Below are 24,991 nucleotides of genomic sequence, written 5' to 3'. Positions count from 1 at the left end.
TCTGGTATTTTGTAACAGTCTAATGCGGCGGAACGGGTGTCGCTCTTAACACTGGAGCGGCGTTAGCAAATTACCTGGTAGGCCAGAACTGGCGCGTTGTCATCACCAATGTCAACGGATGTAAGGAAAGAGCAGTGCTTCAGAGGGCTTAGCGAGGATGTTTGTTCAAGTCGACAGAATAGCGCTCCTATCGGCAGCAAGGCAATCTGTCCGACAAAGCCCTTCGGTTGAGAGAGATCTGACAGGTGCAGTTATAACACCAACTGGTCCACCATCGCGACATCCAATGTTCCCTAAAGAACGGCGCTTTCCCAGAAGAATAGCTCTGCTATCCAGTGCCTAGAACAGGAAAATGGCAAGGTTAAGGAGTAACTATGAGAATGGAAGTAAAGCGGACTGGGAGCGGAGACGAAGACGGCAGGCATGATTTAGACGGGGACAACAATGGGCACAACGATGAGCATGGGGCGAAGATAATAAGTTTTATACTCAGTATCTTCCCCAGACCGATAGGTCCAATTCTACGTATTTCGATTATGGTGGTGAATTTTACCTGGAGCTTTTAGCCACAACGCTGCTCAGCTGCTGATAGGATTAGAGAGTAATCACAACTCCCAAGGAAAACGCCTTGGTTTGACAATAAGTATGTTACCGTCCTCATATTGCTGTAACAGCAATGCATTGGTAAAAATAACAAGGTTAACCGCATAATAATAATAATAATAATAATAATAATAATAATAAAAGCTATCAAAGCAGTGAAATACAATTGAGGTCACGTATAAAGTCCGCGCATTCCATCAAACCGGAAAATCCCAACAAAATACCATGAAAGCAACAAAAAATGTTATTCCTGTGTGGGTGTGTGTATGTGGTGTACGGGAGGTAGAGAGATTCCTGTTCAATTTTAAAGGTCAACACTCATAAGTGCATCTTTGAGAGTTTCCTCCAAAGAAACCCAGCCAGGTCGGTCAAACCATGACTTCAGTAAGTCCTCTGCTCGTTTTGCAGGTTTGATCACGCTCAAATTCCGACCCTCATTTTCTGGAGGAGTCGGCAGTCTGTTATTATCAGGCCGCAATTTGTGTAGGATACTGATAATCTCAGTCCAGTTGAAAGTACCGGCAAATGCAAATAGTCTCTGTGACACAATATCTGGGTCAAGAAGACCTATAGCATGTATCCGCGCCACGTCTTGAGCATTGATATAGAATTCTAGAAATTGTCAGTACAATTATTGTTCATGGTATGCGGCCCGAGGCTCTGGGGAACGGGGCAATTGAGACCTGGTGGAATAATCGGAATGATCCAGCTATTGCCATGAAGTAGATCAAGCACGACTTTCCCGGATGAGCCGTTGAAGTCAGGAGAAAGGAGAGGTCCCAACTATTTCGAGTTAGAAGGGATAGAGGATAAAATATGACGACAGGTCATTTCTTACGACAAAGTTTGGAAGAATGCTGTTGAAAACGAAATGAGGGTTGTGTTCCTTTACCCATGTAAAGGCAAACCGTTCACCCTCTGTTTTGGAGGCGCTGTAGACGGTGACAAAATTAGAGGGGTCGGAAGAGTCAGAGCCATTCCAAGCGAGCTGGACAGCTTTGTCATTCCATGAATCTAAATAATCATCATCATTAATGATTAGTTATCATATATCAATCAAGGGTACGGTCTAAGAGTCCTGTAGAAAAAGAAAACATTTGAGACTTACTCTCGTCAATGATCACGCCCTCCACTCCAGGTTTCGCAAGAGGAACAGCAGTAGCAGATGAAGTTAGAATGACCCTTTTGACAGACTTCACCTCAGCGGCTGCTTCTAGGACAGATTGAGTCATCCTGAGAACATTATTGATAACACTTTCGGCGTCTGCGCTATGAGACATGTCCGTAGCCTGGATGGAAGGATTGATTAACGTATGCAGCTAGAAAGCCATGACACAAATCTATGCATGGACACTGTACGAAAAAAGGGTATTCTGGCTCAACTGGGATTATTCCATACCACGTGAAGAACTCCACTGATCCCACCTAACACATTGATCAAGGACTCTTTCTGAGCCAGATCAGGAATGACAACGCTCTCAAACATGCCCGTGCCATACTTTGTTGTAAAGTACTCATCTAGCCAGGGTTTTTCTGCACGAACCGTGCCTCGTACGTGGTACCCTAGGGACAGAAGAAGGTCAATGATATGTGAAGCAACGTAGCCGTTGGCACCAGTGACTAGGAGTCCTTCCCCGGGCTGGAGAACCGGAGGCTTCTTCAATGTGTTGGACATGGTTGTCGGCAGAACTTTGTAGTATGTAGTGTAGATTATGTGGACTTTTTGGTGTAAGCAAATTGCTCTTCATGGAATCAAGCACTCTTATGTAGCAGTCTCTAGTAAGCAGTAGTAAGCCGCGCTACCGCACCTTAAACGCTCTGGCCCCCTCAGGCCCCCGAAGGTGGGGCTGCTTACTGGGAGTCCATTCCACCACTATCACTCAGGTCTATACATAACTATCAGAAGCTGGGCCTAGAAATTCTTAAAAATAACAACAAAGCTTATTGTAAGCTTATGTCAGAAAAGATATGGCCAAGAATATACGAGTGGGTTCAACCGTGTGGTTACACCAATAAAAAAACAAACAATAGGTCTATCCTGGCGAGTTGGAGTTGGAACTGCCGAGTTTCGCGTTGGTCTGATCCGGCCATCCCGACGGCCTAAGCAGATGATCACTGCGAAACTTCCGTTGAATAATATGTGGTCTAATAGACAAATACGTAGCCGAAAGCCGCAATATTCTCACGACGACACAGGCAGGGACCCAAAGAACGCGCTCATGGTCGGTCGATCGTCACTATCACACGCCTACTACTACCAGCTATACGGCAACCCTCCTCACTCCGTAATGCCAAACCGGGTTATCTCTGCCATTCCAGCATCACGAGGTTCTGCGTAGAATTGTGACTCCGGTGCGCATCGGAGAAATATAATCCGGCTCTGACAGCTGGGTTTAATTGGTTGGCTTCCAGGAGGATGGAAAATTGTATGAAGATAAGAGAATCTCCAATAGTATTTTACATATGAAATAGTGAAAGGATTAGACATGCTCTATACACAAACATCCAACCATTCTTTTAGTGTGACTCCGTCCCAAAACGACATCCATGAAAAACCCTTTATTTGTGCTCCTCACGCCAGTGGAAGTTGTGGTTCACCGTTATACCCATGGGGATTGATTTGGTGTTATCGACTGAACCAATAGATGGAGCACCATTTCCATCGCGACGAAGGGTATGGGTATGCTCAACATCGGTTGTGAGGTAGATTTCATCCTCCTCGGGGCGAAACTGGTTGCGTTTCCCCGTTGGGGAGCGATATGCTGATCGGTTTGCTGATGCTGCGATACTACTGCTCGGGTCTGCGCTGTCAGGGATCTTGCTACTCACTCCTGCGCTGCCCCAGCCCCTAGAGCTACTATCGAAGAAGCCCCAGAGCTTGAGCTGTGGGATTTGACGAAGAAGCGGGCGGAGGGTGGGTAGACATGCGCTAACAATGCCGATGCAGGGCTCGACGTTGGACCAGATCATCGCATCACCAATGGCCCAGGTGATATCGACGGACACTTTCATTTTGGTGATGGCCCAGATTCGGATGATGGTCGCCACGCAGACGCTGCAGTTCTCATTAGCTCCTGCGTTCCTTCGTGCTGTATCATGTATGAGTGGGCATTGGGCGCTTACAATCCTCCAAGCAAGAAGATACCGCTGATAGCCCACTTCTGTGCCCTAGGCATCTGAAGGCCCCAGACGATTGGCATAGGTAGACAGAGAATAATGACATCGGTGAACAGATTCCCTACGGCGTTCCAGAGATAGAACTGATAGAGATTGACGCGACAGTGACCTCCGCCCAACGGATTCACCCATTGTGTCCAGAAGAAAGAAGTTGGTACACAGGCAAGGGAGACGGTGGTCGAAACCGCGATAGCGTAACTGATCGAAAGGAATGCACAGAAGTATAGCGTCCATGTCAGGCGAAAGATGCGGCGATACAGTAGCAGGACCGACAATTTCACCATAGGAACAGTGGTCGCATAGAGGATAACGTAGGCAAAGATGATCTGTCATGGAATTAGCCATTTCCTAGTGTGGTGTTTAATACTGTCATCCGCATGGGAACACTCTGCATACTTTCATGCTCATAAGGACATCATCGTCAGCTACCACCCATATATGTTTGCCAATACCGTATGCACCACCTGGAAAGACTTCTGTCAGCACTGAGCACTGTTAGAGATGCAGGCTGACCGTCTTAAGATGTACCTAATATGCAGCATATACCGGTTCCATACGCGAAACCCTATGCAGCAAGCTTTGTCAATCTGAAAATTTTTTGGTCGTGCGGTAGAGGATTTAATTTAACTGACGTACCAATGCCGCCAGAAGAAACCAGTCGTCGTACGCCAAGTTGGAACTTCCTTTTGTCGTCCGAGCCCAGAATCGCAAAGCGACAAACGCAGTAGCAATCGCCATAACGGCCGCTACGGTACCATCATTCTGTGCAATCCTATTTTCAGAGAGATCAACGCCCGTTGGGGGCTCTCCAATGACAAGCCTCGACATCTCACGTAGTCAGATATCAGTACATGACCTGACCTGCAGTAGTCTTAAATGACACCCGACTTGTGTCGAGATTGAAGAAAAAGCCCAAGTCTGCCGCAGTTTGTTAAATAAATCCTAGGGAACTAGGAGAAGAACTCAGTGGAATAAAGCACGAGCGTTACCATGTAGGCAATGGATCAAACATCAAGAATGAAACAGAGAGAAGCGTTCATGGACCCGGGCATGAGAGACGACGGTACAGAAGACCCTGTCTCGCATCACTCTAGAAAGCAACGTGCATATGTATTTATCATAACATTCAATGGAAAAGAAAAGAGATTCACAAGACGATCAGCAGGGGATAGTCTTATGATCTGGATGACTTGTGAGGAGTTATTATTATTGCAGGGGAATTGCCGTGGAACCGCTAGCCGACATCCAAAATCCACCAACTCCTCAACAGCCAGTGAGACTACCCAGTGCGACTAGCGCCAGTGGAGAATGGGATTCGCTGGGGCAAATCTGGGCCTTCGACCCTCGGAGCAAAAATGATCTAGCAGAATGTTTGCTGGGTGATCGGCCTTATAAAACCTTCTTCATGATAAAGTTGACACTGTATACAAAGGAACCCCAACAGGTTGGCCTCCCAATCCAGCGTAAGTACTGAAAATTTACCAATACAATCAGACCACAATCCTGCTGCATGGCGCCAAGCGGCCCCTGTCTGACTCTCCCGCCAGGATTGTCTCTAGTTTAGCGTGTGGGCGGATATCATTCCTGGGCTTGGCTGGGGTGTGTACCTACACACTCGTTCCCCACTGTAGTTTTGCCCGTCTGGCAGTGATCAAGACATTAGAAATCTACCCATTCTTGGGTCAATACGAATCGTCAATTCTTTTAAAGGGCCCGACCATCAATATAAAAGATAAGTAGGTCTGGCACATCCCAAGGGCGTTCACGGCCCTCCTATCGCTCTATAACCTCTGTAAGGGAATTCGATTTCTGCAGGTCAACGACTCGGACATGTCCCGCAGAGGAGTCGGCAAATGAACCCACATTGTCTCTTGGCCACCGCTATACCAAACAAGCAGTACTGGAACACTAAAAGAATAGATTCGTCTTCTTTGGGAGAACGTGGAAAAGCAAGTCACCAGGGGAATGGGCCAGTCGGGATATAAGTAGGCCTGAACCTCGTAGGGTTTATATAGATTTTGGGACAAGAAAGTTGCAATACATATGCACGATATCCATTCAGCGAGATCATACGAAATATGGTATTACTCTCACATTGGCCACCTATAGTCCGAGGGGGTGTCAGCGCGACAGCTTGACGGAAGAAGGATCCATAGCGAGCATAAACGGCACCGGCACGGCAGTCGGTACAAGGAGCAGACATGTGAGCCACCAAAAGTCCTCACGCTAGTCATGTCAACCTGAGACTGAATCGCGGGGTGGGTTGTGCATCGCAGAGGCGGGACAACAGGATCAAGCTAGCCTTCAACAATTCTCGCTGGCAATTCTGACATGAAAATCTTTATTCTTTGGCGGTGGCCTCTGCATGTGGCCATCGGATTCGAAACCTCATTCACCATCAGCGGAGCTTATTCCCCAGTCCTAACGCCAAGAGAGAGATTCGGTCACACCCCAAATTAGGCTAGCATATGATCTAAGTATATTCGAAAACTGAGATAAAATACCTAGGTAGTGGACCTGAACCTAGGCCGGCCCTCATTTTGCTGTTCTGTATTGCCCAATCACCTTACTCCCTTCACTTGCTCGACCTTTCTGTCCCAGATATCCTCTCAACACCTGGGTTACTCACCACCAGACAACATCTTCAAATCTGACAGGACAGGCTGTTCCTATATTCACCGGAGGAAAGCTATACTGTGTCTCAAACTCCTGAGGCTGAGCTATATATAATGATCTCCATGTATTCGGTAACGAAAATCATGATTTATCTGTAGAGATTGGCGGGGGAGTATACCGTAGCACAACTGATTAGATGATGATAAGTAGGAGCAAGATTTGTGCTGTGAACATATATGTCTAGGTACGAATATCATGTTATGCCTTGACTGCCTTGGATGTTCACGAGATAGGGTATACTCCTCACAGTATTATGAGAATGGAGGTGGAAGACTAGTTGGATACAACAAAGCTGCTTTCAAAACATTTACAATATTGCGGTGGTTCATACAGTATCAGACCAAAAGCAATCTGCAATACTTCTAGACGTGGAAATAAAATGAGACCGGGCCAATTGTCCCCAATATCCCCCTTGATATTGTACCCTAACAAGAATTTACAGTGTTCGACCTTCCCCGCAACTCCCCGTGTCACCCAATGGCTAGAACGGTCTTTAAAGTATAATTTGTCAGCCATCGAGTACTTTAAATTGAGTGACCTCCGCTCACTTATAAGAACGCCTGAAACCAGCCAGCCTGAACAGCCAAAAACCATGCCAAACATCCTCATTCTCGGTGCAACAGGCTACATCGGTCTCGCACTCGCACAGTCTCTCCTGCGGGATGGTACTTACACTGTCTGGGGCACAGCGCGTACAGCAGAGAAAGCCAGGTTGTTAATGCAGCATGAAATCATCCCGGTGGAGATTACGGCCATAGACTCAAAGAGTCTGAGTGGCATCATCACTGCCAACACGATTGATGTTGTAGTGGATGCTAGCTCCGCATATGACCAAGCAGGCAACATCCTCGCAGGCGTGTTGCATGCCGCAAAGGCCAAACGACAGGCACTTTCTGACGAGGGGATGGTGGGCCCTAGACTGGGCTTAGTCTACATTTCAGGAACCTGGGTTCACGGATCGCCCTCGTGTCGGGTTAGTGATTTGTCTCCAGTCGGCAGTCGCCAATCTAAGGGAAAGCCTGCCGAGGTGGCTGCATGGAGACCATCCCATGAACAAGCGATCCTGGCGACACGACATATACTTCACGTCGCTATTCTTCGGCCGGGTGACATATACGGCCGTAGTTCGTCGGGATTCGGCTCGTTGTGGATGCCTTTGCAGGATGCACTACATTCTGGTCTTAGTAGGCCCATACAAGTACCAGTTGAGATCTCAGCCCGAATTGCTACAATCCACATAGACGATGTAGCCTCTGGGGTACATGCAGCCATAGACCGCTTAGGCGGTCAATTGGGTTCGTGGCCTGTTTTCGATCTGCTGGCGGAGACGGTGTCCATCACTGAAATTATGGAGTGTTCCAAGGAGGTGCTTGGGGTTGGTGGATCAATCGAGTACGTGGGACCATCTGGAGACCCATTTCTAGCAGCAATGAGCTCTGTGAGCAAGTTAGATGCTTCGCGGGCAAGAACACTGTTGGGATGGTTGCCGAAGAGGACTGAGTTCTTGTTAAACCTGCCCATCTATATTAAGGCGTGGCAGGCGATGCAATAAGGAATGTCAGAAGATAACAGGCTTTATGATTACCATCTACAGGCCATCACAGATAACTTATATAAGGTTAATTGGTATTTGGACAATTTCAATACTAAGAGTTTGGTTGTTCGAATAGGTTCAGATGCTCCTAACCCATCGGAGAGAAAGTAATACAATATTTCTGAATACCGTGAACATGGTTGATTCGTAGAGTCGTACTGTCACTGTTTAGCAGCAGCTTGTGGAAACTGGAACTACGGCTCCAGGAGATTGCCCGGCAGGGACTCTCGGTTGGGCCCCATCCTCCAGTCGCGACTCACCTTCACCAATCTTCTACACGTTCCAGAACTTGGAGCGGCACGGCGGGGGGATGGGCAGTGAGCACAAAATGAGATTATCAGGCGGGGTGGTAATGGATGCTTAATGAATGGGAGGTGGTGATCATGGCTGGCATGACGCATCCCGAAGATTCAACTTCTATTGTATATCGATCCAGACTAGCAACACAATGTACCACACCTACAGCGGCGTGGCGTCCTTGGCATCCGATCCATAGGGCTTCGATCCCGATGTTGCGGCGCTGACATGCCTGAGCCTCTGGCATTACTTCTGGAAGGAGAACATGGGACACCTCTAACAACCTGCCATTGATGTTTCCAGTCCAAATCTCCCCATTCCGAACGTCCGCACCGGTACTGCGTATGAACAGGTCAATATATTCCGGCACCTGTTCACCGATTTTAGGAATTAGTATAGGCTAAGCTAAATCGTTTCTATACATAATCTCCGCAGGTAATTGAAGCCTATCCTTCAATGCTTATATATGGACTGCGCCCTTACTTAGTATTAACACGAGGCTTATCCTAACTAATAGTCTACTATGCATAAAATAGTATAAATTCGTCTCTGCCGCCACATTCTAGCTCTTACGCCGCCCTCTACCAGATCATTCTCTGCCTCCCCATCTACATCCACGGGCAACCAGCCATCGAAAGCGGTGTCATCACCCTTCCCTTTAGTTTCTATCGGTAACCCCTCAATACGACGTTGAAAAACACTCTAATCACACTGGCAAAAGTTCCGGGACCTTCGTTAGGAGAAACAGATTCAATATCATATATTTCCATAGAAAAGAGTTATAGTTCCCGTGATTGCGACGGTCTCCAAAGAGTTCCATTATAGCGACCGTGTGGCTGATCAGGCCTTTTCAACATCCTCGAGAGCCAACTCTGAAGGCTTCGTATCTTCATTAGCCAAACTCTTGTCGTGTGCTTCAGCAAAAGAGAGCGTTCGGAGTTCGGAGCGGTAACCAAGGCTCCTCCATGCCCTTGGTTCATTTTCGTAGAGCTCATTAACCTGCTCAAGGGCCAGCCCCTTAGTCTCATATATCATTGTGTAGACGAACACGAATGCGATCCAGCAGAAGCTACCCCAGATCCAGAACACGTTGGATTGGGTTGGGTTGAGTGCTCCTGTGAGGTATGGAGTGATAAAAGAAAGAAGCCAATTGAAGAACCAGTTCGCAGCAGTGGTCATAGAAAGACATTTGGCACGCGTCTGCAGCGTGAAAATCTCTCCCGTGACGACCCAAGCGCAGGGGCCAAATGTGGATGCTTTGTGGATGTTAGCAAAGGCACTCTAGAGGGTTATCGTGTTAACTTTACCGAAAAACGACACGTATATGCAGATAAAAGCAAATTGGGCGCATTGCGACGTGAAATTCGTGGTCGGGGTTGCGGCACCGCAGGCCGCAACGATGTATTGGGAGACACCCATCCCAAGAGCCCCGATCAGAAGAACTGGGCGGCGTCCGAAGCGATCAACTGCCCAAAGGCCTGGAAGCGTCATGGCTACATTGACAGAGTTCACGATCACCTGCAAGATGAAAGAGTCTGGCAGGCCTTCAACATTCTTGGCGAAGTAACTCGTGCCATAATAGATGATGAAGTTGATGCCGACGAGTTGCTGAAGTGATTGGAGTGTAATTCCAGTAATGGTGCGTTTGCCGATGGTACCCTTGAAGCATTCAATGTACGAAGCAGAACCAAGGGACTGTTCATACTCCCAGTTGCTCTTTAACTCTGCCAGCTCGGCGATAATATGCGGATCCTCAGGATCCAAGCGACGAAGGAACACCAGCGATTTCAGGGCTTGGGCTTCGTTGCCTTTTTTGATCAGAAAACGAGGGGTCTCTGGGAGACAGAGAAGGCCTCCAGCCTTTTCCCAAGTCAGTTATGGATTCATGCGGGTGGCAGTTTACCAGGTGGAAAAACTCACCAGAATTATTGCCCATGCGAATTGAATGGCAAGTGGGATGCGATAGCTTCCTGCGATCGCGTTAGGTCTCTTTCATAATTTAGCGGTCCGAACATGCATGGGCAAATACCGCTGTCGTTCCGGTGCTGGGTTGCCCAGCTCACAATAGCGGCCAAGAAGAGGCCGATTGTGATGCAGAGCTGGTAGCATCCCACAACTGCGCCTCTGATCCATTTAGGTAGGGTTTCGGATTGGTACATGGGAACTATGGGCGATCAGCAATGGATACTTGAGCTGTTTTCGCCGACCTAACACACCTTGGGTGGAAACTAAACCGACTCCGAGACCGGCGAAAAAGCGACCAGCAATAAACATAGGTTGCGCCGTAGCAGCAGTTTGAAGAGCTACACCGAGATTGAAAGGCAGCATGACTGAGAGGATGATTCCCCATCTTCTGCCGGTAATGTCTGCGATGATTCCCGCCGCGAGGGCGCCAACGAACGTTCCAACGGACAAAATGGAAACAATCAGGGAGATGCGGCCTTCGCTAGGATGATCGAATTCATCAAGCCAGTAGGGCATAGTCTGGATACCCGAAATGGTCCCGGTATCATATCCATAGAGAATGCCGCCAAAGGAGGCGAACAAACCCACCAAGATGGCTGGCCATGCGGCTCCCTTTTCATTGGGGGGGCGTTTGAATAACATAGCCGTTGTTTAATGAGGTATCGAATTCAAAATTGTCAAACAAGGAAGGGGGAGAGGGATCACAGTCCTAAGTACTTAAGGGGCGGGCTGTGCTACCCACAATCCAAATGTGCTACGGAGTAAGACTTGATGGAGTTACCGTATTACCCAAGACGCAATCAATCTACGGAGTAAGCCTGGCGTGGGGTGTTGAATGACGCACTGCAGCAGACCTTCGGTCCCAAAGTGTGGAGCCTTCTACCGGCATACGGAGTAGTTACCTGCAGGGCTCTCACAACGCACACGGCGAGTTCGAGGCCTCAATGGCTGGCTCCCGGGGAAATATCGGCGTCTCCCCACGCAGCACGGTCAGCCGAGAACTCAGCTGGCTTTCCAGAAACCTCCCTGGGTAGCAAGTGGAGCCCGAAGTACAGAGTACGGAGCAGGTACAAGACATGACGCAGTTACACCTTCACCCCCTCCCCAGAAAGTCGTCGTCCTCTCCACTCGGGGTCGTTAAGAGATTTCGATGTTCCTTTCCTCGTCCTCTTTGCCCCATTATACATAACCCCATCAGACAGACAACCGATTCTATTGTACTGGAAAATGGACTATCTGTGACGGCGCTCTTGTTTCCCTTATATTCCCGCAAAGATCGGCGGTGAGGCATTTATGTCATTGGATTCGATTCACCCCGATTCGCCGGGCAAAATATATGTAAAAATTAAGGAACACACCTAAAGGAAAAATAGTTCTCTTGACCCTCTAAACCTTCCTATCCAGGCGTGTCAACCGTACTACAGGAGCCCGTCTTCATGGCTGTAGACGCAGCGAAACGTTGATCGTCAAGAGTTCTACGAAACCGCGAGGTAATATTACATCACGCCTGATGGTATATAGACCAGTGCGAAACTCAACCCAATCTTCTAAGAAATTCGTTGTTTTAATAATCCTATGGAGGCCGGGTGTTTTTTTAAACACTCGTCTTACGTATTCTATGGCACTGCCGAGTTCTCTCACCTTTACACCGAAGAGACTTCCGGTTCACTCTCTGCTAGTCTTATCATGGCTGCCTTACTATGGAGACTTCGAGGGACAACAGAGTCTGGAGCCAGAGGTCAAACATCAGACAATCAATGGGACTCCCACATTAGCCAGCCTTCCGGTTGCGGGGTATGATGCCATACAGGTATTTACAAGCCCCGTCTCCATCAACGGAACGGAAATCACACGAGACCCGACAACGGCATCGCTTCCTGCGAACCTTGCCGGAGGTGCATATGTCATTCGGGCAACGGTCTCCAACGCCGATGACAATGCCGGCCACAGTCTACTTCTGGATCAAGCCCGATGGGAACCGCCTGCGGCCCGTGAGATGGCCTGGGGAGAAAGACGATTAATGCCGAAGATGCTCCGGTGTGCGTTCGACCTTCCCCACCCCCCGGTGCCCGAGAAGCCGACCCCCGGGGGGTTGCTTGCCCCACACTCCGGAGTACAACCCTTCCTACTTCCCGAATCCCGGGCAGGGTTCTCAATCCGGACCGCAGCGGTGTAGAGAAGACGGTCCTGATAGTAAGACCCGTGCGGGTTTAGGGGCCACAACGCAGGTTAAAAAATCCATAAAATCTATACAAATACGTAGAATTCATTTAAAATATATATATATATCCATAATACTATGAAAGTTATGCGTCTTTATAAGATTTTGTGACCCGCCCAGCGGTCTGTTAGAGACACGTGTCTGCGGTGCCGGTAGAGATTATATATTAAAAAACCCGCAACCAGCGCGGGTCCTATTTTATACCTGCCCGACCCAACCGCACCGAGTGCACGCCTGTTATTCCCGGAAAGACTGTCAAGGGACGGATCTAGCCTCCCCCAGAACCGTGCGAGGAAAGTCTCGCACGCACCTAGAGCTATACGGGGTACACAACCGGGGCAAAATCCCCGAAGTACTGCCGTTCGCATCCTATTGGTGTCTTTGGAGAACAAGGAAGTGCGACGGCATTGTTCATTGTTCCAAAAGAATCCTCGTCGGGCAATAGGCAGGCGTTTTGCGCTTCATCACACCACGGCGTACCTAATGAACCAACCTCTTAAGGGCTGACCTTTATTCTTCTTTTCCTATCGTTTTAGCAAAAAACACCAATCCTTTATAAACCTAATCTATCGGGTGGCGTAGCAACTACCCGGGAGATCCGACCCGAACCCAACCCAACCCGACCCGGAAAATTTTAAGTACGGAGTGAAACTGCATACGTCACCCTGCTCGTGCATTATTCCAGAATCGGCATATATGTCAGGTAACGGCTGATCATCAACCTATGAAATACCGTAAGATATTTTTTGGTGCCCCAGATGTGTATGCCGGTGCCATAGCACAGAGTTTGGCAACGCTACCGATCAAAAAATTATTGTTATTAACTTTATAATTTCACGCCATTCGCGATCATTCCTAAACGGTGCTTTCGCGTTGCCAGCCTGCATTTAAACTCCAATACGGAAAATGAGTGATGTAAAAGGTGTACTGCCGATGCCCTGCAGCTGCTAGACTGCTAGGTAAGATAAGATGCATTGTTGCAACGTCAACATCCTAGAATAGAAGAGATATCCATATTGTGCTCCTAGGAATGCCACTTGTGCTCATCATATCAAAATCTGAATGGTGGCTGTAACAGCATTATTATTGAGACCTTAAGTATCGATTTATCAAAATCCAACTAAACTCCGAGACTCTTTATTTCTAATGGTGCACGTGAGCCTTTCTTTCGCCGCTCTATAATTTCCTGATGGCGACGATATATGTCTACATCGGGAGTTATGCATCATAATCCTCTGCAACATTCAAATTCAGTATTTCCCTTTCTGTTCGCCAACCCAATAACGAGTAATTGACTCCACGAGCAGGAAAGTACAAAAGGCGTCCGAGACTTCTTACTGGTAGTTCTTTTTTGTTGAGTACGGCCATGGGTGTTGGTTGAATTATTCGTCATACACTAACTCTAGTGGAGGGTGTTTTGCCATGGCAGAGCCACCCCCATTGATCTGTGCCTATAAATTATCTGACTGGTAGCTTCAGAGTAGACACGCGTAATGGGAACGTTGCCCTACATTCTCTTGCCATGGCTATACCAGTTCGATCCGCATATTTCCCAGGCCCTCGTATGCCTGCTATCGCCCCCAGTCCAGCCTTCCACTTTCTCGGGACTGGGAGGGAAGAAGGGCATCACGAACTATCTGACTCTATTTCTATTCAACCCACGACGTTTCGGCTTCCATGGCCGTCATCATTCCCAGCAGCAAGGCAGTGCCGCCACTGGAAAGAGGCCCAGGCTTCATGTATCGAGCTTATAATCAACATCCGCCGGCTACAAGCCGAAAAAAGCAAGGTTGTGCCCGATGGATTCATGCTGACCACACGGGTCGATGATTCCCCTGCTCTGACTCCCAAAGAGCAGCTCATTGTTGACTCAGCCGTCAACGCTGCTGCTTATATGACACCAAACGCATCGCCAGCACGCTCTCGGTTGATTTCTCAGCTGTATATGTTGCTATGGGTTCAGGATGGTAAGGATACCTTGCTATGCCGCTGTCTCTACTTAGTCATCTAACCTACTTATTCTATTAGACGTCGTTGAATATCATCCTACACGTGCTGTACGTGCGCCAAAACAGTAGCCATGAGTGCTATCAACAAGGCGTTGTTTGTGCTGATCCTCCAACCAGGGCATAACAGTGGTTGACGAGATCACAGACACCTTGGTGCAGATTGTCCGCCGCGAGATACCAATCCCGAAGCAGGGAATATATGCGACGTTTGGTCTGAATACCGAGATACTCAATGACAATAATGGAGCTGCATGCATACTTGTCGAGGAATTTGCCTCGTTCATCTCCTTCACCCGGGAGCAGAACCGGAGCGAGTTCAAGGGGTTGCAGGACTTTTTGGACTATCGTGGACAAGACATTGCGCTAGAGTAAACGCCCCACTACCAAGAGGTTTAGTGATCTTACTGCTGACGAAGTTTTATTCCAATTATAGCTTTATCTCCACTGGTATCCGGTTTGGCAATGGACTTTGCCTCACTGCAGAGGAAATTCATCCCCTGAAAGAGATTATCAACAAGGCGAACGACCATATGATTTTTGTGAATGATTTCTACTCTTATGAAAAAGAGAAGCATGCGATGGTGGAGGAGAATGCCTGTATCTTGAATGCGGTGCATTACCTTGACACTGTATTAAGCTCGGGTTCCTCACTGGCGAAAGAGATCACCATGCTCTTAATTCTGGACTGGGAGGCCAGGATGGAGGATTCCCTTCGCCGATTGGAAACGGAGGCAGGACTGACACGCCCTCAGCTGCGGTATGCCCACGCGATGGTCGAGGCTGCGGCGGGAAACCTCTTGTTTTCTGTAACTTCCGTCCGGTATGCCAGGGGACATGAAATGAAGGAAGGAAATTAGATATACAAGATGACCCCTTGTACAGTGTCTCAGATGCGCCCATACTAAGTCACGGCGTGAATATGGTTCTGCAGCCTGCCCGCAGACCGAGTAATCTTATACTCTGCCATTGATGATATAATAAGAAGGTGTGGGAGACTGTTCTTCTCTTTTTGTGTGCTGGTTTTGTTTCTCTTTTGGGCCCCTAAATTGTATCACCGGCCTAAATTGGCAACCTAAGAATTCTCTACTCTGAACAACGCCTCCACCCCCTTCCTCGTAGAGCTATATAGCGCCCGAGCAGAGGGGGTAAACAAAGAGAGAGATCATGATAGCCGCTGCCCCTCCCTAGCAAGGCAGCCAACGAGGCCAACAATGGAGTCCTAACCCCATTCCCGCCCGACGATGGATAGAGCCGGAAGACTATAGCGATCCCACACCGAGGGCTACCAAGCACTAGGGAAGGAAGACAACAGAGGCATAAAAGATATAGTGCCACGGCATCACTTGCCGCGGCCCGTCGACTGCAGCAGGTTAAACAGAACAAGCAAGTCTAATAGGCGCAGCTCCCAGCCTGTGAATGGTACGCGATGGGCAACCCTGATTGTGGCGGTACAGCGACCCGCCTACAAAAGAAAGCCGCCAGGAGGCCATACTCTACAGCACTTATATACAAACTGTATAGCTAAATTACATCGTTTATGAGAATATGAACTAGCCTTGGCGAATTCCTGGGGTTTCTCAATAGCGGCAAGCTTATCTGATCATCCAGAACTGGATTTTCTCGGCATACATGCAGACTTGTCTAGTTCAATGAAGAAATGATTCAGCACTAATAACTAGGTGACAAGCAAGCGCCGAAGAGGGAAAAGCGCAATTCAGTATCCTCATTAGTTTGCCTTGGTCAATGACCATTGCGCAGCTGAAACCTGTCTTGACACTGGATGATTAACCTTAGTTCATGGGCCTGTGCACTGCTTACATTGAGGATTCGATCCTCGTTAAATCGACGATAATACTCAGTGGAAATTCAGTTGCGAACAGTTCCTTAAGCTCTATTTTTCAGATGATGGTCTTCATGGCATTCCGATAAGCCGTGTCGTTCAGGGTGTCCTCTTCTTCGCAATTGTCTTTCAAAAGCCATTTACAGGCTGAAACGTTGGGCCAGTCATACTACATACAGGCGACGATAATGATCACATCGATGAAGGATATCAGGATATCATAGAAGCTATGTTTGGATCTAGAATCTTGTCGTAGCAGATCGGTGTATCTTATCGGCGCTAGCAAGCTCTGTCTGTTTAGTAATGCCTACGATGGTGTAACTATAGGATAAGCATGGCCTTAAGGAAATTTAAAGGAGTTAAATGCACCTCAAACCCTCCTGGCCTCCGGACAGCTGACGTGACAAAATATCATCGATGATCGCCCGTGGGTATTGCAAGGTATGACACAGGGGTTGATATAACCACAGTTGCCTGAGCCATGGACCGTGAGTTTCTGAAACCAAGGTCTTGGGAAATGATTCTGTCGACAGACCTGGTGCTTGAGTTTGATAAATGTCGGGCTTGGGAATGCGTGGCATGGGGATACCGTTCGCGGATAAGGAGTTATGCGGTAGACGATCGCCTGAGCCAAGAAATCCGGCGGTGGCTCGATACTACCGTACCTTACCTACTGCCAACCTAAATGACCATTACACTACCAAAAATGGCCAACCTACCTACTGAGTGGTATGTAAGGTGTAGTATATGGCTGTAGATGTGGCTTGACACGTAGGTAGTAGTAGCATGTTCCAGATCGACAACCAGAACAACAACTTCCACATGTAGATTGTTGCCTTAGGCAGGCTTCCAGAGTACCATCTGGAAATTTTCTCACAGGAAAAGATATAAGAGCAAATAGCCTGCTATCCAAAGTGAGCGCTACTTGATATGTTCTGGGCCGATAACAAACAGAATAGCCCAGGCCAACAAACACATAATAATGGTGCATCCCCGCATGCGCACCAGTGGTGCGTTGGATACATACTCTTACATCGATGCGACGAATGCTCTTGGGAGAGAGTACCCTGATATTCAGTTGTCAGACATAATTGCTGTTGACAGCAAGATTAAAGATTTGGCGATTACAGGTGAGCAGACAAAGTCAGCTAGGGACTACGTGAAAAGAACCGGCACTAATAAGGAATTCAGCCTCCGAGCGCGGTGTGGTCGTCCTGCGTCGCCAGGACATTGAAGTACACCAACTCAAATACCTTATACAACGAATGGGAGAATTGACAGGAAAGCCTAAAGAAGGGAAGCTGCATGTTACCCCGATACACCCGGACGTCAATTTGTGTCTGGGCGACGACCCAGTCTTCTCTGACCCTGAAGTTTACGTCGTGTCCTCTGAAGTATGTCGCAGTGTATAGGTCATTAACAGTGTTACATATTAACATTTCACGCATCTAGCATAATCGCGACAAATTCGACGACTATCTGAACACAAAGCAGAAGCAGTTTGCCAGCCGGGGTTGGCATGCGGAGTAAGTTCCGCGCGTTCTTCCTCCTGCATTCTTAGACTAAACCTGGAAAAGTACTTCATACGAGAATATCCCATCGGACTATATTGCAATGAAAATGGTGAAGACTCCAAGAACCGGAGGTGATACCCTTTTTGGCTCCTGTTATGGAGCGTATGACCGATTGTCAGAGCCGTGGCAGAGAATGGCTGATTCCTTATCTTGTATGCCTGCCCACGCATATTGAGAGTTAAAGCTAACTCGCAACGCAATGAAGCTACGCATCATGAGCCGGATATTATGCCCCTTGCAGATAAAGGGATCAAGCTTTGGTTGGGACCCCGCGGCCATCCCGACAACGTAGGTGGCCACTTTGAAGCAAGACAGTAAGCCACCGCCCCAACCCCTTCTTTAATAAATGGGCAAGTCTGAAAATGCGCAGCCCATTAGTTGTCACAAATCCAGTTACTGGATGGAAAGCACTATGGGGTTTTAGTCCAATTTCGATGCGCGCCAACGGAAAGATCAATGAAGTTACCGACTATGAACATGAGCTGATGAAGGCATACTGTACGTGAAAAGCCCTTCCCAAGGGGCCTTACCTAAATCGTCATATTGAGTCCTTATGCTGATAACCGGTTAGTCTTGAAGCTTATCACAGACAATCATGATTTACAGTACCGCCATCGGTGGGAGACTGATGATGTTGTCATTTGGGATAAGTATGCCGTCTCCCGTACATTAGATGTTATTCTTCATCACAGTGCTAACAGACTCTAATATAGTCGGACTGTCCTCCACGCTGGCACCTAGTATGTTTGGTATCCCTGGCTGAAAAAGAATAGACGACATTCTAATATCCAGCCTAGCGATCTTAATAATCGGGAACGATTGGCGCTACGAGTTACCAGTCTCACTGGCAAACTCTACTGTGACCCTACGTCCTTGTCCCGAGACGAATACTTTCGTAGAGAGCGAGCGAAAAGCACAGCAGCATAAATTGTCAAATCTTAATTCTCTGAGTGTGCCGCGCAAGTGAAGGTGTGCGGGTTATCTCTTCGCCGGACAATATATCTGACGCTAGGAGTGGTTAATCTTCCATAATAATTCACCACAGTTTGATCGGATAATTGAGCAAGAGGTGTTGCCTTTTCTTCTTCTTTCTCCTTTCTCCTTTTTTTTTTTTTTTTTTTTTTTTTTGAAACTAGTTAAAGTAGTCAAGGTTAGCCTGGGATGTCGTCAAAGACGGCACAGACAGGCCTAATGTATGCTGTGGTCTTTACTAAATAATAGTTGCCTAGAAGTCCGCAGTGAGTAGGCTAGGTGACATAGAAGTAAGTGCTGCAGTTTGTGATACCTGACTATGTCTTTAGGCATAGAAATTTTACTGACAAAAGAACAATATGCGGTACAAAGCCCAACATAAATAGAAAAGCCGATGAAATGGATCGTGTATGAGTAATATAAATATTGAATAGAAATAATCAAGTAAAATGGTCAAATATGTAGGGAAAGAGTTATTTACCCTAGGAAGTATCTACACAAGCGGTTTTGCATGCCTAGGCAAATCCAAGTTAGCCACAGTCTGGGTGTCTTATCCACAGAGAAGTTCAGAGAGCAAGCGGTTCCCCCACTATGCCACCGGATTTGGCCGGATATGTAGATAATGCGACGCTCGACGACGGCCTGACTCATCATTCAGCAGTCAAAGAGACCTATGGATATTCAGACATAGCGTCATCAACAGCGTCCCTATGTGCACTATCAAGATACTGACCTATCGAGAAAATGTTATTCAGTGCTTTGTTCGATCTCGGTCTACCAGAGGGGGCCCTGACATTATAAAAACGCTTGTTCGCTACCTTTTGGTTGAGACCTGCTTCAACGGCTAGCTTCAGCACTAAGGTTTGGCTCTAGATAGGCAACATTGTTAGAATTAGTACGTCTACCCTCGGGTTTTCCGTCATTCCTAAGGCTACCAACGAGGGTTCGAAAGCTATTTGTATGGAATGAAGGGGCCTTAGGTTAACACGTTCTCTCAGCCAAGGAGAGTATTCTCGAATTATCATGTAATGCTGAGAAGTACTTGCTAGTAACTCTGCGCCGATCCAGGGCGTGTGAGACGTATTCTCTGTGTATTAATGACCTACATGGTACCACCGTGGACCATTAGAGAGATGTGTCAAAGCTTGAAGGACTCGGCAAGTGCATACCACTATAAAATCTTCATATAGCACCACTAGAGACATTATTGGCTCTTCCTATACAGAAAAGATACGTTAAATAAAGCTATATGGTATTACCTTTCTGATTGCAACAGCAAAAGTAGGCATCGAACGACTGCACTAAGAGCGATATGAGGGGTATGACCCTGGATTGTGTTTGGGTGAGGGGAAATCACGAGTCCAATACTAGCCTATCTGCAAAAAAAGCCTGCTACATTTTGAGGGCATCGCACATATTACAATAGTAAAGACTTGATGAGATATAATTGTTGATGTCGCATGTCCAGCTGCGCAGTTGCACGAAATTCAAAGTGAGAGTGGCATCTCTTTGGGATCGGCTGCCACAGCTACATCGTATAGAAGTATGCATCCTTTTCAGATGCTGAAGACCGCCTCCAACTAAGCAAACAACGAATTGATAAACAGGAAGAGTGCACGATTCAATATACACGTCTTCCTGTAGTTACATCGGCCAGGAGATTCAGGACACCCTCATGCAACTAAGCGCCTTGGCAGCCCTCCACGCGGGGAGTCACATTGCCTTTGTGCACAAAGTGATTCTCCCATTGGGCAGATAAGCCCCGTCCACATGCAACTACTCATGTCGCATGCAGGATGGTCAGGTACATGAAACTTGGCCTGTGACTCGAGGATACTGCAAGGTCTGTGGCCGCCGGATCACCGGAACATTGATTCTTCACTAGATTATCCTTATCTTCTATCCGATCTGGGATCCTTGACCTTGTGACACACTGCCATCAGGGTTACCCTTGATGGGATCCTGGCGTACCTATCTCTACAACGCGGTGATGTGACTTGAGAAGAAAGCGACACTGTGACGATGGAGAGTTGTAGATGTCCTGGATGAAAGTAGCGATGAAGACGTGCCTGATGATGAGCTTCAGAGATAAATAGGAAGTGTATCTCGCGGTATTTCCGGGCAACAACACGACTGCATTCGACAAGCCCACACATCTATAAGCTCGACTGAACAACAACTATGCGCTTTGCATCTTCCACCATCGTTAAGTTCGCCCTCCTGCTCGGCGGTCTCTGTGTCGATGCAGCAGTGATGTGGAATCGCAATGCTGGCACTACTGATATCGAGGCGCGCGCTACCTCCGGATATAGGTCCGTCATTTACTTTGTGAACTGGGTTAGTATTATATATGTTTCCATCCTACTCGGTACTCGATTGGCACTAACTATCTAGGCGATTTATGGGCGCAACCATAACCCTCAGGACTTGCCTGTCCAGCAGCTGACGCACGTCCTCTACGCCTTTGCCAACGTGCGTCCTGAAACCGGCGAAGTCTACATGACAGACTCTTGGGCAGACATTGAGAAGCATTATCCGACTGACTCCTGGAATGATTCTGGCAACAATGTCTACGGCTGTATCAAGCAGCTATATCTCTTGAAGAAGCAGAACCGTAACCTCAAGGTTCTCTTGTCTATTGGAGGGTGGACATATTCTCCCAATTTTGCTCCGGCGGCGAGTACCGATGCTGGGCGGAAGAATTTTGCAACGACCGCTGTGAAGCTGCTGCAGGACTTGGGATTTGATGGTCTGGATATTGATTGGGAGGTGAGGTGATGCCGGGATCCAACCTTGGCGCTCGCTAACTAGCTTAGTATCCGGAAAATGACCAGCAGGCGAGCGACTTTGTGCAGTTGCTCAAGGAAGTGAGAGCCGTATGTGCTTTTGAACGTGACTCTTGACGGATATGTCACTAATCCTACCAGGCACTTGACAGTTACAGTGCTACGAATGCGGGTGGACAGCACTTCCTTCTCACTGTAGCTTCTCCAGCTGGTTAGTAGACAATGCCCTGATACTACCCCTTGAACCCATCTGATTTAAATAGGTCCTGATAAGATCAAGGTCCTTCACCTCAAAGACATGGATCAGCAACTGGACTTCTGGAACCTCATGGCCTACGACTACGCGGGAAGCTGGTCCTCTGTCGCCGGGCATCAGGCCAACGTCTACAACGACACCTCCAACCCAATCTCTACGGAGTTCAACACCCAGACCGCAATCGATCTGTACCGTGCCGGTGGAGTCCCCGCAAACAAAATCGTACTGGGCATGCCCCTCTACGGTCGCTCCTTCGCCAGTACCGACGGACTTGGCAAGCCATATAACGGAGTTGGCCAGGGCAGCTGGGAGAATGGAGTGTGGGACTACAAGGCACTCCCTCAAGCTGGCGCTACGGAATATGTCATTCCAAATATCATGGCGAGCTACAGTTACGACGCGACGAACAAATTTTTGATCAGCTATGACAATCCTCAAGTGGCGACTATGAAGTCTGGCTATATTCAATCCTTAGGATTGGGAGGCGCCATGTGGTGGGACAGCAGCAGCGATAAGACCGGAAGCGGGAGTCTGGTTACCACGGCAAGTACAAAGCTGATCTATTTGCTGGTCCATTTCTAATATCCTGTCAGGTAGTAAATGCACTCGGAGGCGCTGGAGCCTTTGAACAGACTCAGAATGAATTAAGCTACCCGCTGTCGCAATACGATAACCTGCGCAATGGCATGTGAATTTGTTAGGCAAAGGTCAGCTTTTTGTTCCAGCTGGGGTGGGGCACTGAGGCTAGCTGGGAAGTAGGATGCGTGCCAGCCACGATAATTTAGGAATTTCAGGTTATGGAATTTGTCCTTTATGCATTTTTATTGTACCTGCTTGATCGTCACGGCTTTGGGGACAGTCTGCCCGAGGGAGTCGTCCAGATTCAGCAACTACTCGAACGTATCGGGACTGTTGGTTGTTGATTGTGAACGAGGACCGTAGGCTACACCCATCCAGTCTCGTAGCGCTTCCTCAACCAGGTAGAATATGCGTGAGGCACTCTGTTGACACTGCAACAGACAAGCTGCTATTGATTATACTATGACCTTTGACCTGTTTATTTCAAGTGGTGCCGAGGTATCAGGATTCACCTTCCACTCGCCGCAACCTGACCATTTGAACATTTTCTATCTGTCCATGTCTCCTTCGAGCCCTAGGCGAGTCCAGCCAGGAGCAAAATAAAAAGACATACAAGAGCTGGGATTCGCTGGTGGTCACCCATCTAACTACTTATTGGCCGGCGTCTGGGTCAAGAGCGGCCGAGAAGACGGAGATTGCTGCGTTCCACACCCTACGTTCCTATGTGCTCATCAAGTTTGAAGAACAATATGCAACTGGGCGACTACGGACGAGTTTGTGAAACGGTTGGAGATAAACAGACGATGACAGAAGGAGGGAGGGATCTAGAAAAACTGGTCGGGGAGTGCGCTATTTAACTACCTAGTAGTACATGTCCGGAAAGTGGATAGGTACTCCGTAGGCAGGTACCTATTATTATATTTTACATATTGACATGCATTACAACCATAAGTTTGATAGGTAAAGGTAGATTATATATCTTGCCAGGGGAGAGGGGCATCAACTACCAATCACAGGAGTTCCCAGAGGATGTAAGCAGTGTCATTTCACCCTTGTTCACCTTGTCCACTGACAGTGTTCCAAGGTATAAAGACTGCTTGTTCATCCCCGCAGCCTTTAATCTTCGCTAAACCACTCGGCACCATCCGATTAGCACATTTATCGAATCAGAACCAATGGACAGCTATACCATCCCCATAGAAAAGGCTGTCGACCTGACAACAGTATCTTCGCAATTGGTATGCCTCTCTCCAATGATTTCTCTTGCTTGTTACCTGGTCATCTCTCTGTCCAAAATGCTGAATTTTGTCTTCAGGACACCTATACCAACGCTCAACCACTATGGAGCTTTGTGGGCGGTTATGGAGTCTACGGCGGATCGACTGTCGCCCACTGTCTTGTGGCCGCTCAAAAGACCATCCCAAGCGACTGTGTCGCCCATTCTCTCCACTGCAGCTTCATAAGCCCCGCCAATCCAAAACAACCGATCCAATATCGGGTTGAGCGAACCCGCGATGGGAAAAGCTTCCTCACAAGGACCGTCCACGCCACCCAGGAGGCCAAAGTGATCTCAACAGCCATCGTCAACTTCGTGCGGGCGGGAACATATAGTAAGAGCAGCGACAGTGACGAGGCAGGAAGGCTCGGACACGGGCGAAAAATGCCCGAGGGGTTGACGCTACCCGATCAAGCTGAGATGGACGGGAAGGGGGTAGATGGGCCGTTTGAGACGCGCTGGGGAGAAGTCCTGAACCGTGGGTCTTTCCCTGGGCCGAGCCGTGCTTGGAGCTTGCTTACTCTTTACTCCTGTTTACATCTAATACGGATCAACAGAAAGGTCCCACGACCTGGTCAACACTCAGATCCGATACTGGATGCGAGCTAAAGAACCCATACAACAAACGGGTTCTCGGGTCCAACTTGCGGCGCTGTCATACATGTCCGACGCATATTTCATTGGCGCTGCAGTACAGATATATGACGCGCCCGGTCAGACTTTCGGGACCAAAATGGCCATGGCAGCTAGTTTGAATCATACGATTTACTTCCACCACCCCGACGCGGTGCGGGCAGACGAGTGGATGTGCTCCGAAAGAGAGAGCCCGTGGGCCGGGAACGATCGTGCGCTGGTGATTCAGAGGATTTGGTCCTCTGAGGGGATCTTGCTGGCCACATGTGTCCAGGAGGTATTCATGACTTCTTCCTTCTCCTCCCCTCTCGGCTGCCAAAGTTTGCTTGTGCTGTTCACGCCTGAAAGTCTGACCAGTTTATGCCCAGGGAGTCCTACGTGTCCAGACGCCCTCCGAAAAAGTGAAATTGTGAGAATTTCCTTCCGACCGAGCGGTAGATGACACCTTTCAATGCTAGCTCATGGATGTCGTGACGTCTTTCCGGAGATTAGGACTCACTTTTTCCTACTTATATTAATACATTCCTTGGCCT

General features: G+C 48.1%; 9 protein-coding genes across 9 annotated transcripts; 6 read left to right on the top strand and 3 right to left on the bottom strand.

Moving 5' to 3' along the window:
• Positions 1–1,215: 1,215 nt before the first annotated feature.
• Positions 1,216–2,278, bottom strand: ATEG_08607 (uncharacterized protein; the record flags this gene model as incomplete). Its single annotated transcript, XM_001217192.1, has 4 exons — positions 1,216–1,386; positions 1,442–1,617; positions 1,712–1,892; positions 2,003–2,278. The coding sequence occupies 4 exons, from the start codon at positions 2,276–2,278 to the stop codon at positions 1,216–1,218; spliced, it is 804 nt and encodes a 267-aa protein (XP_001217193.1).
• Positions 2,279–3,162: 884 nt separating this feature from the next.
• On the bottom strand, positions 3,163–4,518 carry ATEG_08606 (uncharacterized protein; the record flags this gene model as incomplete). Its single annotated transcript, XM_001217191.1, has 5 exons — positions 3,163–3,658; positions 3,727–4,106; positions 4,177–4,244; positions 4,327–4,345; positions 4,417–4,518. The coding sequence occupies 5 exons, from the start codon at positions 4,516–4,518 to the stop codon at positions 3,163–3,165; spliced, it is 1,065 nt and encodes a 354-aa protein (XP_001217192.1).
• Positions 4,519–7,048: 2,530 nt separating this feature from the next.
• Positions 7,049–7,956, top strand: ATEG_08605 (NAD-dependent epimerase/dehydratase family protein; the record flags this gene model as incomplete). Its single annotated transcript, XM_001217190.1, has 3 exons — positions 7,049–7,640; positions 7,698–7,848; positions 7,908–7,956. 3 exons carry the CDS (start codon positions 7,049–7,051, stop codon positions 7,954–7,956), a joined length of 792 nt encoding a protein of 263 aa, XP_001217191.1.
• A 1,231-nt stretch (positions 7,957–9,187) lies between these two features.
• ATEG_08604 (uncharacterized protein) lies at positions 9,188–10,954 on the bottom strand (the record flags this gene model as incomplete). Its single annotated transcript, XM_001217189.1, has 5 exons — positions 9,188–9,603; positions 9,655–10,207; positions 10,268–10,336; positions 10,411–10,511; positions 10,564–10,954. 5 exons carry the CDS (start codon positions 10,952–10,954, stop codon positions 9,188–9,190), a joined length of 1,530 nt encoding a protein of 509 aa, XP_001217190.1.
• A 976-nt stretch (positions 10,955–11,930) lies between these two features.
• On the top strand, positions 11,931–12,488 carry ATEG_08603 (uncharacterized protein; the record flags this gene model as incomplete). Its single annotated transcript, XM_001217188.1, has 1 exon — positions 11,931–12,488. The coding sequence occupies one exon, from the start codon at positions 11,931–11,933 to the stop codon at positions 12,486–12,488; it is 558 nt and encodes a 185-aa protein (XP_001217189.1).
• Positions 12,489–14,055: 1,567 nt separating this feature from the next.
• Positions 14,056–15,399, top strand: ATEG_08602 (uncharacterized protein; the record flags this gene model as incomplete). The annotated part of the gene is made up of 3 exons (XM_001217187.1): positions 14,056–14,500; positions 14,670–14,910; positions 14,976–15,399. The coding sequence occupies 3 exons, from the start codon at positions 14,056–14,058 to the stop codon at positions 15,397–15,399; spliced, it is 1,110 nt and encodes a 369-aa protein (XP_001217188.1).
• Positions 15,400–17,364: 1,965 nt separating this feature from the next.
• ATEG_08601 (TauD/TfdA dioxygenase family protein) lies at positions 17,365–18,697 on the top strand (the record flags this gene model as incomplete). Its single annotated transcript, XM_001217186.1, has 7 exons — positions 17,365–17,512; positions 17,574–17,776; positions 17,835–17,908; positions 17,960–18,108; positions 18,335–18,454; positions 18,528–18,606; positions 18,670–18,697. The coding sequence occupies 7 exons, from the start codon at positions 17,365–17,367 to the stop codon at positions 18,695–18,697; spliced, it is 801 nt and encodes a 266-aa protein (XP_001217187.1).
• Positions 18,698–21,109: 2,412 nt separating this feature from the next.
• ATEG_08600 (glycoside hydrolase family 18 protein) lies at positions 21,110–22,662 on the top strand (the record flags this gene model as incomplete). Its single annotated transcript, XM_001217185.1, has 6 exons — positions 21,110–21,265; positions 21,323–21,697; positions 21,745–21,804; positions 21,856–21,925; positions 21,978–22,540; positions 22,603–22,662. The coding sequence occupies 6 exons, from the start codon at positions 21,110–21,112 to the stop codon at positions 22,660–22,662; spliced, it is 1,284 nt and encodes a 427-aa protein (XP_001217186.1).
• Positions 22,663–23,724: 1,062 nt separating this feature from the next.
• Positions 23,725–24,900, top strand: ATEG_08599 (acyl-CoA thioesterase; the record flags this gene model as incomplete). Its single annotated transcript, XM_001217184.1, has 3 exons — positions 23,725–23,787; positions 23,865–24,303; positions 24,383–24,900. 3 exons carry the CDS (start codon positions 23,725–23,727, stop codon positions 24,898–24,900), a joined length of 1,020 nt encoding a protein of 339 aa, XP_001217185.1.
• Positions 24,901–24,991: the final 91 nt, after the last annotated feature.

This window comes from Aspergillus terreus, genomic scaffold (assembly GCF_000149615.1).
Source record: "Aspergillus terreus NIH2624 scaffold_13 genomic scaffold, whole genome shotgun sequence".
NCBI classification, from domain to species: domain Eukaryota; kingdom Fungi; phylum Ascomycota; class Eurotiomycetes; order Eurotiales; family Aspergillaceae; genus Aspergillus; species Aspergillus terreus.
This window is presented reverse-complemented; position numbering and strand designations above follow the sequence as displayed.